This window comes from Brassica napus, chromosome C9 (assembly GCF_020379485.1).
Source record: "Brassica napus cultivar Da-Ae chromosome C9, Da-Ae, whole genome shotgun sequence".
Classification (NCBI taxonomy): Eukaryota; Viridiplantae; Streptophyta; class Magnoliopsida; order Brassicales; family Brassicaceae; genus Brassica; species Brassica napus.
The window spans coordinates 27,702,534-27,719,343 of record NC_063452.1 but is presented as its reverse complement, the minus strand read 5'-3'; the positions used below and the strand labels follow the sequence as shown (position 1 = coordinate 27,719,343).

Here is a 16,810-nt window from a genome sequence, read left to right as displayed (position 1 = left end):
GGGGATCGAGCATTCCTTTACAAGTAACAATAACTTATTTTGGCTGTTCTTCAACAGGGAGAGACCGCACGAGTGCATCCACCTCTTCAGCAGTTTTCCATTTCGCTAGCTGACCAAGACGCTTCTGACCAGCCCAAAACGCTTGTATGGATAACCTATAGAAACAAAAAGCAGTTACTTAACATCCAACTGCATGTTACAGCTTTACAGGACCTAGTAAACAGAAGGAGTAACAGGTTTGAGTCACAACATGCATATTCTTAATGTAAAGCGTGTAGAAGAAGACATTTTTTTTTGGAACACATTACCTTGAGGAATAGCTGCCCACTTCTTAGATTGAAAATAAAGATCGCACCACTGATTGGCTTTGTTGTTAAATTTCCTTCAAATGTCTTGTGAAATGTGACACGATAGACATTGGAATCATCAACAAACCATATAATTTGATTACAATCAATATTTTTAAAAAAATCAATAAAATCTAACCGATCATTTATCCTCTTACTATTTAGCCAAATATATTAATACATCTAATAGTCCAAACATATTCTTATAATAAATGGTACATTTTAAACTCAAATACATTGTAACTTTTAAAAACATAAAAAACTTTTAACACATTTTATTAATGAATAATTAAATTCATATATATATATATATATATATATATTGATATTCTGAAATGTTTAAGATTATTTTTCAAAACATAAAGTTATAATAAATATCATCATTTACGTGTATGTTATATTATTTCAATATTTTTTAAAACATTCACTATATATAAATATGTTGATTTGAAGTTAATATTCAATACTATTTATAATTTTTATTATCTGAAGATATATGAATACATTAAGAAGAATACAGATGGTCATTTATCATCTTTTTATCATTAACCAAAAAAATCAGCATAATACAATAAAATAATATAGATAATAAGTTTAACAAGAAAAATATATTTAAACTAAGTTTAAATTTTTTATTTAAAAAAGATAAATTTGATATTAATACAAATTTATACTAAATATCATTAACGATGTGTTAGAGAGGTTAAAAGGGAGCGGAACTCTCTCTCTCTCTCTTCGCTTCCATGTTCTCTATCTACATCTTTCACATGGACGAAGAGAGATGAGATTAAAACTTTTTGTTTTGTTTATTCTGATCATTAGATCAGATTTCTAGTTTCTCTTTGGAGATTTTGTATTTTCGCTTGGCGATATTAGAGTGAAATTTCAATTTAATCAACGCAGAGCTTCAATCTTTTCATTTTGTTTTTGGTTAAATTGATTTAATAAAGCTTCAATCTGTTCGTGAGTTGTCTTTGATCTGTAAAATATCCCTCGCTTACAGATTGGCTAAATCTTGATTCAGATCAGGCTGGGTTTCTTTTGTTTTGTTGTAGTTTTGCTCCTCTCTTCCTATAAAACTCTCTGATGTGTTTTGATTTTGAGGGTCTTTATGTTTTCTCGGCTGGATACGCTCAGATCTCCATCTGGTGACGAATCAATCTTCACTTGCAGTGGATTAAGTGAAGTCTCCTGAAGGATGAGGAATCAGAGACGATGATGAAGCGGAGGTGAGTCAGTTCAGATTTAGTCAAGTCAGAGCTTTTTTAACGAAGGCGTTCCGTCAAGATCTATGGCTGTCTCTTCAAAAGTTTCTCGCAGGGATTCATCTCTAGTGGTTTTAACGGAAGATCTCTCTGGATCGACGGTGATCAAAGGAGGAAGGAGCATGCAAACAGATCAAATATAATGTTTCATGTGTTTTTTTAACAACAATAATGTTTCATGTATTGCTCAAGAAAAAAGATCTAATCATAGCCAAATGATGTTCTTCACATATACTAAATAATTTGTGAAGAAAAAATAAATTTGAGTATAATATCTTCTATTATCTGACAATGTTGCAAACCTTTTCACAAAGTCACTACTTACCTCAATATTCAAGAAACATATCTACATCATTTGAATGTGTCATCGAGAAGATTTATTAAATACAATAGTAACTCGAAGAAGAGTTTGCATGGTTGTATCTTTTCATTTTACGGTAGTTTTCGTAGTATTATGCACACTTAGCACTACAAGGGCCAGAATCTATAGCCTGAAGTCCTTTTTCTGTAACACTTAAAAGCCCATATCCTATTTTATGTGTGTTTATGGATAATTCACACTTTCAAAATCTAGAACATCTTTATCAGTGTGGCGTGTTTTTAAATTTTAGGATCAGATATTATAAGATGAAGAAAAGTATTTCTTACACATTTACGATATTAATATGGTGTTATAGCATTCACGTTAACTATTCTTATTGTCTAAATAATTTTAAAAATGTTAACAATATTTGTGAAAAAATCAACAAATAATTATTTCTAGTATTTTAGTTGTTTATAAGCAAACAAAAAATATTTCTTACATGTTTACAAAACAAATATATATTTGGTCCTATAATCATGCTTATTACTGTCTTTTTTAGCAAAACTAGTAATGTTTGTGCCAAATCAAGAAATGAATATTTCTAACATTTTATTGTTTATAAATAAATGAAGAAGAGTATTTCTTACATGTTTAGGAAATATATTTTTGGTAGCATATGTTTATTTTCTGACTTTTAGCAAAATTTACTATGTTTTGCCAAATAAAGAAATGATTATCGCTAATCTTTTTTTTTTTGCTGACAAATAAAAATAAATGATTATCGCTAATATTTTTTGAATGAATGATTTTTGTTAATATTTTAAATTATTTATAAATAAACATCTTCACCGACATCTATCCTCTAACCAATGTGTTAAAGCACTCTACACACGTTTTTCTTTTCTTCTTCACCAAACTTTCCAAAGCCGCTAGATCAGTTGGAGAGTAGCTTGCTCCAAAATTATGAATCCCACATGAGATAGTAATAACAAGTTAACAACAGTTTGTACCAAGGCTTTGAATACTACAAGAGAGTGAGAGAATAATAAACAACTTAACAAAAGTTTATACAAAGAATATACTTCAATACTGGAATTGTAACTAGAAAAGAAAATATAAATGATGCAAGTGTTGTTACTTTGTATATGATTGAAATCTTAAGTAACTATGTAATTATTTTAAAGAATGTTGTATATTAAAAACCAACTCTTTGTAATTTAGATTAGACTTTAGTTTATGTGTAGATTGAGATATGAAAGATGTATAAACCTTTCAGTTTCGCAAATATGTTAGGAACATGAAAAGAAAACTGAAAATATTTACCAAGGCTTTGCATTCTTTCTCAATCCTTTTGTCGATAATTTACTTTTACAGTATAGTTTCGACTGTAGGAAATGAATTTAATTCCGTTTAGAAAACGAGATTTGAAACCCAAGATTTTTGGTTGAATTTAGTGTGTGAGACACATAGATGATAGAACCACAAGAGAATCAACATCCTTTCTACCGGTTTGAAATAAAGAGATATAAGTTTCGTACATGCTTTCTTAACTTTGGATTTTTGGATGAAGGGTTAGACTTAACATTAGCGTTGTCATTTGATATTCAATAGGATTAATTTTTCAAGGTTAAAAATTATTGCATGAGAAGATTGAAAATACACTACCAAAACTTGAAAACATTAAAACTGAAGTTTATAATATAAAAGCCGAACTTAAATGCTTGAAGGAAGATGATTCATGACTTCAAATATGTAATTTGTACCAAAATCGAAATGAAGGAGTAGAAAGTTATTACCAAAACAATTTGTGAATGTCTTTTCTTAATGTTTGTTGTAGAAAGACATTAGCAAATATACTCTACTAATTATGTATCTTTGCTTCATTTCTAAAATTGTTTTCATTTGTAAGACTTCTTATTCTAAGTCATTGTCGTTCCCATTTGAGTTTTTCATTTTTGATATCTATGGCTTTACTTGTAAGATCTATTGTTATATATTATTCTCTATAAAGTTTGAATTTGTTGTCATTTGTAAGAACTTGATTTTGTTGTGAATTGTAAGAGAATAGTCCTACGTAAATTAGACAAAAGATTATTAAAAATTAATAATACAAACTATCAAATTTTGCATAAACTTGACAATGCATATTTAAGAAGCACTTGCTTGAACTCATATGAGATGAAAACATCTTAGCCAACGCCAAAACCTCATAGACTGATATTGCATCCTCGTCAACTTCGCTTCATCTTCTTTATATGACATAGGATCATGTATATTAGCTTCCTTCCAACAATCTTCGCCTCCATTTTCATTGTTTTCTCCTCCTTCATTTTTCGCATCATCTCCAAAATTGATTGCTAAAACTTCAAAAGATTATTCTTCAATACATATTCATCCTCTTTTTCGACATCCTTCACATCCTTCTTTGTCAACATAACTTCCTTTACAACCTTCTTTGTCGACAGTGTTCCCTTCATAACCTTCTTGACTGATACCATTCATGTCATTATCATATACAAGCTCATAGTTAGGATAATCAACAATAACCTCATAGAAAACAATGGATATAGTTCACACTTATCTCCTTCAATTTTTTTTTATTTCATCGCATTCATTTTCTTTCATCATCTTTCATCATTTTCAAAAATATGTTTATGTTGTCTACCTCGACATTAAACAAGTTTTTTTTCTTACCATACTGGGATTCTGTTACGGTGAATTTAGAAAAATACAAAAAGTTAATCAGTTTTAACTTTTTGGTCAAATAAAAGAAAACAAAAAAAGAAACCGATTTGAAGATTTGCGTTCTTAGAGGACCAATGTTTGCTTCCTTTTTTGTTCGTTTTCAAAACAATATTTTTTAACTTTCCATTAACAATAAATAGTCATTAAATAATTTAAATTACAGTAGGTAGATTTATACTAAATTCAATTCTATTAAAACAGGTTTAATTTTTTTTTAAATCAACAAAGATTTTGAACGTTATTTTGGCGAAAATAAGTAAATTAAATCTTTAAATAATCATTTTTATTAAAAAGAATATTTAGTGTATAAAAAGAAAGAAAAAATTAAGTGCCGTAAATTAAAATTTTACACACTAACAATAAAAATAGATTAATTTGTTACTATTATAAAATGTATTGTAGTTCTTTAAAAAATATTGACTCTCTCTTTGATATCCTACTCTAACAAACTGAATCGGTTTTAAGCCAGTTAAGACAAGATTTATTTCCCAAAGAACATCTTTCTAAAATACATTATTTTAAAAAGACCAAAAAATATCTTTGTAGGCGTCTGTCCTAACGATGGCGTATACAGAAAATTAATTGACTGCTCTTCGTTAAACCTCCCCCTTCGTCTCCCCCCCTTCTTCCTCCTCGCCTTTACATAGTTCTCATCTCTGTCCAACAGTTCATTTTCCGTCCACCGACTTGGCTAATCCTTCTCATCGGCGGCGATTTTCGTCTCTCAGATGACTCTACGCCGTTCAACAGCCGCAGATTCACCAATCTCTCACCGATCACCTCTCGCCGTGGCTGGAACCGATAACCACAAACGCAAACTCGACGATTACGCCGCCGATTACGGCCTTGACCTCCTCCAGAAGATGAAACGGCACGAGGTCGACGCCGATCGCATCTCCCCGGCGTCGCAGCAGAAACCGTTGACGTCCGGTGAGAATTACCGGTCTCTGTACACTCCCGGCGAGTGCTCCTCCTCATCCTCATCTTCCTCCTCTCTCCCCGAGTCGTGGACTCGTTCCGAGTCGACTCGGTTGCAGCTCTTCGTGAGGATGATGTCAGGAGGCAAAACAATCGTGATCCACGCGGACAGAAACGACACCGTCGAGCATCTCCACCACAGAATCCAGCTGAAGACTCAGATTCCCGTCACGGAGCAGCGCGTTATCTACAAAGGCAAGCAGTTACAGTTCGAACACACCTTAAACCACTACTCCATCGAGCAGGATTCTTCCTTACACCTCGTCGGCCGTATGCAAAGCACAGAGTATCCAGTAGCTTGCCAGACCGTAGATGAGATCATGTCCACCATCTCGCGGATGCACAGAGGCGAGAATCTCTACGGAGGCCGCACCAACATCAACGACAAGCTCGTCAAGTTCTTCGCGAGGATTCCCGCTGAGAGCAACCGTTCCGCCGCCAAGTATCTGAAGATATTCTCCAACTCTTCGGTTCCAGCTGCGCTGGTGATGCTCTTCGTCTCTCCTCTAGAGATCAACAAAGCCTGCGGGAAGAGTTCGATCAAGCTCTTCTTGAACAGCTGCGTGGCGTTGCCGGTTCATCAGCAGAACAGTTGTTTGCCCGTTGTGTTGGAGTTCTGTAGATTGCTTAGGGGAGCTTGTCCCGACAACAAGCTTTACGCGTCTTGTCGGAACACCTTGGGGTCGATGCTTGATTTGGTGTGTAAATCCGATGAGTTTCAGTTCAGATTGTTTACGATCGGGGAGGAGATCTACCCGTGCGTGACCGAGTTAGCTGATATTATTGTGAGAGAGTTGGTAGAGAACACAGGGCCTAGCTTGTCTGAAGTTCAGAAATTTTCTTCCTTTTGGCAGCCCTTGAAACGGGCCGTTACAGCTCAGCTTCCCTGCTTGTTCCCCGTCGCTATGCCTCTGCGGAACACTGTGATGGAAGCGGAGATCGGGAAGCTTTATCAGATATTCAGAAGGTTAATGACTGTAATGGACATTTGTATGACTAGAATCGAATCTTCGTTGGGTAACAGAGGAGTTGCCAACACGGAAGCTATGTCTGCGACTTGGTCTCAGTATCTCGCTGTTCTCAAGATTGTGGATTCGATGTGTGAGCTTTATCAAGGCGCTAAGGAACAGCTAGCTAGTCTCTTAAACGCCAGGAAGGTTTCGTTCAGCGCCCTCGTTTTGAAATTCGCGAAAAGAGGGGATGATGATCACCAGTGGATCTTTGACTACAAGGAAGCTACGACCTTCGAATCCAGGAGGCATTTAGCGATGCTCCTGTTCCCCGACGTGAAAGAAGACTACGACGAGATGCACGAGATGCTTATTGATCGGTCCAATCTGTTTGCTGAATCGTTTGAGTACATATCCGGCGCGACCCCAGGGTCGCTTCATAGTGGACTGTTTATGGAGTTCAAGAATGAGGAAGCTACAGGTCCTGGTGTGTTGAGAGAATGGTTCTATTTGGTGTGTCAGGAGATATTCAATCCCCGAAATGCCCTCTTCCTTCGATCTGCTGATGATTTCAGAAGATTCTCTCCTAATCCAGGTTAGCTCTTTTGCTTCTCTCATGACATAGCCTTAGGTACAAGTAAATCTCAGACATGGCTTGAACATTCATTATTGTTGTTCTGAAGGGTTTAGTAATAGACTTTATATGATTCTATAGGAGCAAGAAACAAATCTAAGAATGGTTACTCTCTTGCTCTGTAATGATAATTGAAGTTTTTTTGTGTTACATTCAGCATCTAAGGTGGATCCATTACATCTCAGTTACTTCGAGTTCACTGGTCGTGTGATTGCTTTAGCTTTGATGCACAAAGTCCAAGTAGGTGTGCTGTTCGACCGTGTATTCTTCTCACAGTTAGCCCACCCGGAAATAAGTTTGGAAGACATCAAGGACACGGATCGAGTCATGTACAACAGCTGCAAACAGATCCTAGAGATGGATCCAGCGTTCTTCGACTCAAACGCCGGTCTTGGTCTAACGTTTGAGCTGGAAACGGAGGAGCTGGGGAAAAGAGAAACGGTGGAGCTGCTTCCTGAGGGGAAGTCCATTGCTGTTAACAGCGAGAACAGGGAACAATACGTTAAACTCCTAATCAAGCAACGATTTGCCGCGTCGATCTCCCAGCATGTAGAGAGATTCTCCAAGGGCTTCTCTGATATACTTTCTGACTCTGTACCTGCCTTTTTTAAACGAATATACTTAGAGGATTTCGATGGGATGCTTCGAGGAGGGGAGAACCCTATAAGCATAGATGATTGGAAGGCTCATACAGAGTATAATGGGTTCAGAGAGACTGACAGACAAATAGACTGGTTCTGGAAGGTAATACACAAATAAAGCTCGACCATTTTTTAAGTTTCTTGAATCCCTTAAACCGTTTTTTGTGTGTAGATTATGAAGAAAATGACAGAAGAAGAAAGGAGGAGCGTACTCTTCTTTTGGACATCGACTAAGTTTATACCAGTGGAGGGGTTTAGAGGGTTATCATCGAAGCTTTACATCTATAGGTTACATGAAGCTAATGATCGTCTTCCAACGTCTCATACTTGCTTTTACCGTCTCTGCTTACCAAAATACCCGACGATGGGTCTCATGGAACAACGTCTTCGATTCATCGCTCAAGATCATGTCAGCTCCAGTTTCGGTAAATGGTGAAACAGAATTATCAAAGTAATCTTGTCTATATCTCTCGCTGATCTTTAGGTTTGTAGATTGGTGCGTTTGGTGTATAGCTAGATTTAGCTGTGGTCAAGCTCTGTTTATGACCGGGAGTGAAAGGTGAAACCTTTCTTAATTTGTGTGTTCTATAACTAATGTATAAATTAATTTAATTTGGAAACTTATGCTAAGGGAAAAAAATCTGTAAACGACATCGTTTTTGCGTTGAACAGACAGACATCGAACTGCCTTGAGAGACAAAATAAAAAGGGAAACACAAATATCATTATATATATTAAATAAACATTACAATAATAGCACCTGGATTATCTTATTATTATGCGGAAATATAGGATTTAAACAAAACAGAAATGTTCTCATGGGTGAGAGAGAAAGACAAGCATCTTAGGATGTCTTGACTTCAACAGTCTTCTCCTCTCATGGGTGAGAGAGAAAGACAAGCATCTTAGGATGTCTTGACTTCAACAGTCTTCTCCTCTTCTGCCGCTGGCTTAACATCTTTCTCCTCCACAGCTGCCGGAGTTTCAACCAGTTTCTCCTCTTTAACCGGAGCTGTCTCGGTTTTTTCAGTCTCTTTCTCTACCTTTGGTGCTTCTTCTTCATCTTCTTTGATTTCAACTTCAACCGCAGTGGCTGAGTCATCTGCATGGACGGTTTCCTTCGGCGTCTCGATCGTTGTTGCCTCGGTCGTCGTCGTCTTCTCTTCTGTGTTTGGAACTGTTTTCTCAACCTGCGATAAGAAATCGACCGTCCTTTGCGTCATGTCATAATATTCATGATCAGACGTTTCTAAAAAGATTATCGAGCGGAGATATATAAGCACTTGCACACATATTTTATTATCTGAATTATACGGTTTTTTTCATATTTTATTTTATATATATATATATATATATATATATATCACATGTGTATCATCAATATCAATTGAATGATCTCTTGTGAAGACTTCTTTAAACTAATGGAAAAATTATGACATGAACATTTAAAAACGAGAAAAAGACTTACCTCAACACCAGCCATTGGGAGACTCTGAAGAAGAAAGATATGAACAATGGAAAAAATAAGTGTGTTTGTATTTAGGAAAGCAGGGAGAATTGTGAGTGAGTTAAGCGAAGAGGAGGAGAGTATTTATAGAATTAATCTTCAAAAGTAAAAATAAAAAATAAATTAATTAATTAAATTTGTTGAGCATATTGATGTGTCGTATTTACAGGTAAAAACATCAGTAAAGTGTGTATACTATGTTATGATGCTTAAAGTGTTTATGTGTGGCACGTGGAGAACAAATTAATTTTAACCCATCTTTATCATGTAACATCACTAAACATCCCTAATTATCAAATTTCTTATCATGTAACATCACAAAACAACCCTAATCATCAAATTTCTTATCATGTAACATAACAAAACATCCCTAATTATCAAATTTCGGAGAGAAATTTGGAGCAATAACTAACAAAATTACATAATTATTTAGATAACAAAACAATGGCTATATTACAGTAATATGTACCATATGATAATTTTATATCTTTAATTTTTGATTATTTATTTTATGGTATAACTTTAAAATTTTGAATCTTATTTACTTTAATTCTTCTAAATATAATAATTTAAAATTTAAATCTGACTTTAAAATATATTTTTTTGTATATTACATGTTAAATATTTTAAACAGGCAAAATTTCGAAAAAATAATTAACTATAAATAATTTTAGGATCATACCATATAGAAAAGAATACAGTCTTATTATATGTTCGTATATAAGCTATAGGATACCAAAGAGTGGAATTTGATAATTCATGTATATGGTTAACGGACAGGACGAGGTAGTCCGGTTGGTAAGGATTTTGGGAGCCAATTGTCATGCTCACGGGTTCGACACCAGGCGGAGGTGAACTGTCCATCCATGTCACCCACACGGATATGGGCCTATGCTTTAGAGCTCATTTGAATACCTGGAGAGAGAGTCTATCCGTGGACTGCATCTCCCCTTGGGAATTAGTCTGGGCCTCTCCGGGGATTTGGGACACCCCTAGGTTAAAAAAAAAAAAAAAATGGTTAACGTCTTATTTTCATAAGAAAGGTTCATACAGTAATTTAGTCAAAAAAAAAAGAAAAAAGTTCATACAGTAATGGTTAGCCGTTCTTGTCTTACGGACAATGGGATGAAATTCTTTTGACTGGACCTACGAGTTATCGGTTTTAGTAACCGCACACCTCTTGCTCGCCATAATATTCTATCAGAGGACACTATAAAGAGAAGTATGAAGCTCTTTTAACAATAATCGGTACATTAAGTTGCTTGTCTTCCTTTGAATTTTTAAAATTAGCTTTAAGTGTCCTTCCTCTTACACCAAGTATTTCGATTGTGTAGCTCTTAACTCTCGGCTAAGTTGTAGGTAAGGCTGGGCGTTTGGATATTCGATTTAGATTTGGGTTGATCTCATCAGGTTCAGGTTTCTTCTAGTCTTAAAGATTTGAACTTTTCTAGATACTTGCAAATTTTTAGTTTGGTTTTTGGCCAGTTCCTCTCTGTTCCTAGTCGATTTAGTTCCAAATATTTTATACCTTAACTATCAAAAATGTGACTATAATTCGGTTTTGATTCATATACTCTCTCAGTTCCTGAAAGTAAGATTTTTTAGAGTATGCACACTTATTAAGAATTTAATAAATGTTTATAATTTAATTTATTTTTACTTTATTATACACTTTCCAATAACTTTCCACCAATGAAATTTAATCAATTCAAATATTCTCAATTAATGTTCCTCAAAAGTATAAAAAAGTACCTTAACAATATAGAAAATCTATTTTTGTGGAACAAGAAAAAAATCTAAAACATCTTACTTTCGGGAACGGAGGTAGTATATAACATATCAAAATTTAGCTAAACCCGTTATATTATCTAAAATTTCCAAATGACCAAAATAAACTATTAATAATTAAAATTAAACATTTGTAAACTCTAAATTTGACATTTAAATTTTCATATTATTTAAGAATACAACAAAAATAATAACGAAGATTACAAATAAAAATGCATTACAGCAAAATCATAAATACAAATGTAAATTGGAACATATGGAGTCATAGTAGTGCTGAGATTCGGGACAGATTCGCCCCGCTTGACACGTCATACGGCAGATTGGCAGTATTTTTTATCAAAAAAATAATCTGCATAATCTTTGGATTTAATTTAGTAAATTTATATGTCCGGTCAAATTTGTGGGTTATCCGCAAGTTACCTACGGATCATACTAGTTAAAATAAAATTTCAATTGTTATATCTTTTATTTAAAAAAAATATTTCTAATAATATAAGTCTTATATTTTAAAAGTATATAGTTTGAATAAAAATCTATTTATTAAAAATATAGCTAATTTTAATTACTATTTATATATTATATAATTAAAATTAAAATTTAGAAAATAATAATATTTTTTTTATAAATTTGGCGCATTCGCGGATATCTGTGATTTTAAATTGATTAACCAACATCCTCACGTATCCAAATATTCAACTCGCATCAAAAAAATCTTAACATGCATGCACCCGTCACTCGTCGGGTCAAGCGGGGAGGGATATATGTTTTTTGAAGCAAATTTTGTCTTAAGTCATAGTCTTGGATATTTATATTTTAGGTGGGTATGAATTGATTCTTATCACTCGCCCGAAACAAGAAAATAAAAAACAACAAAACCTTTATCCAGACTTTACAGTGGACTCGCTCATCAAATGAGCATCGAGAACATAGAATTTACAGGTCATTCAGACGTTGGTGGATACTCACGATGTGAAAATAAGTGAAAGTATACCTTTAAGCCGAAATTAGATAGCAGATCGTGATGGATGACATTTCACTAATAATGGGAGATACACGGTTAAATCTGGTTATCAAGTAGAACGAGTGTATCCAGACAAAGAGAGAACGCTTCCAAAGTATGGTCCCTCGGTCTCTCCCTTGAAGGCTTTCTGCTGGAAAATACGGTGCCCTCTAAAAATGAAGCATTTCTTATGTCAATTTGTATCATGATGTATTGTGGTAAATAAAAACTTAAAAGCGAGAGGTCTTCAGGGGATACAATTTGTGCACGTTGTGGAGCACTTGAGGAATCCATAAATCATGTGGTTTTTGAATGTCCGCCGGCGGTTCAAGTTTGGCGCTCTCACGAATTCCATCGAAACCAGACATCTTCCCTACTCAATCACTGTTTACAAATATAAATTATTTATTTTGGAGGGTCTCTCCGGAATTGGAAAATCATCAATTTGCATGGATTTTATGGTACATATGGAAAAGACGAAACAACAAAGTCTTTAGTATTGGATATTGATCCTAAAGATACTCTTAGATTGGCAGAAACGGAGTCACTACTTTGGGCTGAAGCACAAATATCCCTTACACAGGGAACCATTCAAACCCGATCACCAGGAGAAGCAATAGTTCTAGCTATCACAGGTAGATGGTGTTTTACGGATAGATCTTGGAAAAATCAGGATAACTATTCGGGACAACGGTGGTATAGCACACTGGAAGGTTTTGATGGTTTAATGGAAGCGAGGAATACAAGGGCGAGTCAGTCGCCCTTTCATTCGGAGATAGAGTCCCTTATTTGGCAATAGAATGTATGAGAAATTTAAGACAGTATACGGTTACATTTGCAACGGATTGTTCTCAATTAATGAATATGGTTTCGGAAGCAAAAGAATGACCAGCATTTGCAAGTTATTTGGAGGATATCAAGATTTTGAAGAGAAGTTTCAACAGCCCAGAGCTCGTTCATATACCACGGACGCAAAACTTAAGGGCGCACAGTCTAGCACACATGCAAGAAAGAAACCATTGTTTGTAGTCCATATGGATGCAGACAGGCCCGGCCCGGAAAAATTATGGGCTTGAAGCAAAAATGAAAAAATTTGGGCTTGTTTCTAGATGAAAAATAAATGGTGGCCGGCTGACAATTTAAAGCTGTAAACCAACTGCTCTAATGAAGAATTTACGAAAATAAAGGTCGAAATATTATCTATTCTAAATAGGGCTGGAAGCAGGTGCTTCCACCGCTTGTACCCAGGGCCGCTACTAGATGCGGAGTTACCAGTTTGGTTTGTATAGTTTACATGAGTCTGTCTATGATGCCGACAAAAAAAAATTAATTGGTTCTTATCAAGTTGAATTTATTCGGGTCGGATTTGTCAAATCGGACCTCTTTGATTGGTTCTTTTAAGTTTCGGTTCTTTCGGATATAAAGATTTTAAACATATCTAAATTTTTGTAAATTTTTTGTTCTACAGTAGAACCTCTATAAATAATACTCGATAAATTAATAATCTCTATCAATTAATAAATTTTTTCCGTTCCCAACTTGGACTGGTTCAAAATTTGACACAAATCGATAAAATAATAAGATAATAATTTTTTTGAAACTTCTACGTATATACATGTTCCCATTAAAATTATAAATTAATAATTAATATGTATACATATTTTATATAAGTAAGAACCTACTATTATAGTGTTTATTTTATATTCACAGTGGAATTATTTTTATATTTCTTAACACTTAATAGATTTTTGATGAAATTTAATAATAGTATATCTGATCACATTTAAGTTCTATGCAATATATATTATATACACCAGATAATATAATAAAATTAATATAAATGTCAAATTTAAAAGAATAACAATTAATGTCTATATACTAAAATCAAATATTTTTCTTATCTTAGAATAAATGTATTTTAAAATAAGAAATCTAAATAAGAAAACTTTTGTAAATTAATATCTCTATAAATTAATAAAATTTTAAAGTTCCAATATTATTAATTTATAGAGGTTTTAGTGTATATCGAATTGGATAGTTTTGAGTCGATTCCGGTTCAGATTATCGGTTAAAGTGCCTAAGGTGTCTAAAAATCTTGCATCAATATCTTTTAAAATCAATCAAACAGCATATTAGATAAACACATGATTATTCACACAAGACATAACCTATAAGAAAGTTACATCACTAAGACAAGATTGGATTTATATGTTAAAAATATCTAAATTACGCCCAAAACAAAATAGTTTTTTGTTAATGAGTTGGTTCACTAGTAGGTGCGGTGGTACACTTGGACATATGTAAGGGTGACACTATTCCGTCATTTTAAATGCTTTCCCTTTCATCTTTCTCCTTTTCTCTCTGCATGATTCTATTTCTCTCTAACTTTCAAAGTTTAATTCCTTCACGTCACCTCTTTTATTATCCTTTATTCCTTCTTGTTCTTTGAACCATTGCTTCCGATGTTTAATGGCTTTTTTAGGTATTCAAACAACTCTTTACAGAACAACGAATGAATGATTCGATTCGTTTCTTGCTTTAGTATTTTTATTACGTGGCTTTTATTTTCATTCTTTGTTTTAAGAGAACCAAGATTGAATTTTAGCATCGATTCTCTGGTTTACCAATATAAAATGATTTGTTATTATATAACACATGATTGGGCAATACTCAAAAGCCTAGAACCTGTGTATTCCTGAACAAAAATGAATGCTCAAAAAGAATAAATCTAAATCAAAATTTATATTGTTTTCTTAGATAAATTAAAACCCCAAATTTGCTTGGAATTGAATTACGAATATTCAAAAGTAAAAAAAAAATAAGTAAAAACTGCTGCAGACTTTTTTTCTGAATTTTGAAAAATCATCAAACACAATTCGAGTAGATAAATGTTATCATGTGAATTTTTCAAAAAAAAAAAAATGTTTGATGATTCTAATGATATATTTCTACTCGAGTATGTTGCAGGCTGGAAATCAGGGATGGCAAAATGGTTGATGGAAGCTTGATGGATCGACCAAAGATATGATCGGATGGGCGATATGATGGAATGCAAGTTATGATCCTGAAAACGAATGCAAAAATAAATGAGATATAATTTTTAATATGATAAAACAAGATAAATAAAGATAGATAAGATGGAATTAGGCTGCTGGTCGTGTGACACTCTCAGCCTAATCAGTTGATGATTGAAGTTGATTGAGATGGTGTTTTGCTTGCTGGATGTGTATCACTCTCAAGCTTGGCAAACGAATTGGAATGGAAGGATGGGGGATTAAGGACGCCACAAGACTCTATGGAAAGGAGCCTTGATAAGTCAAGGTGCTTTGGAGTTGCTTCACACAAACTCAAAAGACTTAGAACAATAGTTTTAAGAAAACTAGAAAAACTGAATAATTCTTATTACTTTAAAAATGGGGTGCTTTACAATGAAACAAAGACTAGAGCTTTATAGGCTCGACTAAGAAAGACTCTAACAGTCATAAAATGATAAAAGGAAACAAAATAACTTGAACTTAAAGTCTTGGGAGCAAAGGCTTTGATGGCTCCATGGAATATAGCCGTTAGGCTTGATTTGCTTCCTTCCAAAAGAGAAACTTGCGAAGACTTGTATCTTGATAGCTTCTGGACGTGGCCATGATCTTCAAGCCTTCCTGAAATACTCCTTGGCCTCAATAAAAGAAAATATGGCCGTTGGTCTTGGGCAAAAGTATGTAGAAACTCCTCCAAAGCATTTAGTGTAAAGGTGACCATATATGGAATGTTGATGGAGAGAGAGATCCGCCTGATCTCCTGGGTGCTGGTGCAGCTAAGGACGTCTTGGATGTCTTCTGAATTGTCTAGAGTATCTCCTGGATCTGGGTGCTGGTGCAGCTAAGGACGTCTTGGATGTCTTCTGAATTGTCTAGAGTATCTCCTGGTTCCCATAAATAGCTCTGGGTCGAACCAAGTTGAATTGGTTGAAGACTTTCCATAAATGATGTCGGTTTGGCCAATCTGAGTAAACCGGCTTGATCTTTTGGTTTGATTGGGATCCGACTGATCCAGTGTGGCATGGTGCTTCCTAGGATGTTTTGGAGTGCCTCTGAATGACTTAGAATGTCTCCTGGCCGCCATTCTTGAGGTTGGTTTGATGTGAAACCCGGATCTTCCAAATAAGGCAAGTGTAGAGCTGGTTTGGCCGGTTTTGGGAAATTGATCATATCTTCCAATTTCCTTGGCCATTTCTCGAGATCTTGGGCTTTCTGGAAAGCTAATAAACTCCTCTTGACTCCTATGATCGGTTTTAGTTCAGGCCTCTTCTTCTTTGGGCTTGAATCCTCTTCTAAAGTCGCATACTCGCAGATGGACGGGCTGAGAAACCTTTGAATTGTAAAATTCATAACTTCTTGATCCCTGAATATTTTGGGCCGATTCCAATTGTCCTGGACTCCTTCTTGAGTATAGAATCCATAAAAAATATCCTCGTCATTTAAACCCTCTTGGTTTGTAAGGTATGGCATGTTTAGTGCACGTATGTCCTGGTTGGCGCCTTGGCTGGTTGAGTAGGGCTTTGGGTTGACCTCTGGTTCAGTTGCTGATCTGATGGCCGCATCATACCCTCCCCCTTGACAAAGTTTCGATCTCGAAACTTGATAACCTGCACCAAGAT

General features: G+C 34.7%; 2 protein-coding genes across 4 annotated transcripts; one reads left to right on the top strand and one right to left on the bottom strand.

The window, feature by feature from the left end:
• Window positions 1-5,171: 5,171 nt before the first annotated feature.
• LOC106381580 (E3 ubiquitin-protein ligase UPL5-like) lies at window positions 5,172-8,515 on the top strand. Its single transcript, XM_013821492.3, has 3 exons — window positions 5,172-7,184; window positions 7,381-7,967; window positions 8,037-8,515. The coding sequence occupies exons 1-3, from the start codon at window positions 5,390-5,392 to the stop codon at window positions 8,298-8,300; spliced, it is 2,646 nt and encodes an 881-aa protein (XP_013676946.1). The 5' UTR covers window positions 5,172-5,389; the 3' UTR covers window positions 8,301-8,515.
• A 51-nt stretch (window positions 8,516-8,566) lies between these two features.
• Window positions 8,567-9,487, bottom strand: LOC106381581. Of its 3 annotated transcripts, XM_022709171.2 has the most exons (3): window positions 9,333-9,487; window positions 8,777-9,054; window positions 8,567-8,715 (listed from the first exon to the last, which is right to left on the bottom strand). In XM_022709171.2, the coding sequence occupies exons 1-3, from the start codon at window positions 9,345-9,347 to the stop codon at window positions 8,709-8,711; spliced, it is 300 nt and encodes a 99-aa protein (XP_022564892.1). In that variant the 5' UTR covers window positions 9,348-9,487; the 3' UTR covers window positions 8,567-8,708. The 3 variants fall into 3 exon arrangements, with proteins under 3 accessions (XP_022564892.1, XP_013676948.1, XP_048624275.1); XM_013821494.3 differs by having other exon boundaries at window positions 8,567-9,054; XM_048768318.1 differs by lacking the exon at window positions 9,333-9,487 and having other exon boundaries at window positions 8,777-9,102.
• Between the last annotated feature and the right edge of the window lie 7,323 nt (window positions 9,488-16,810).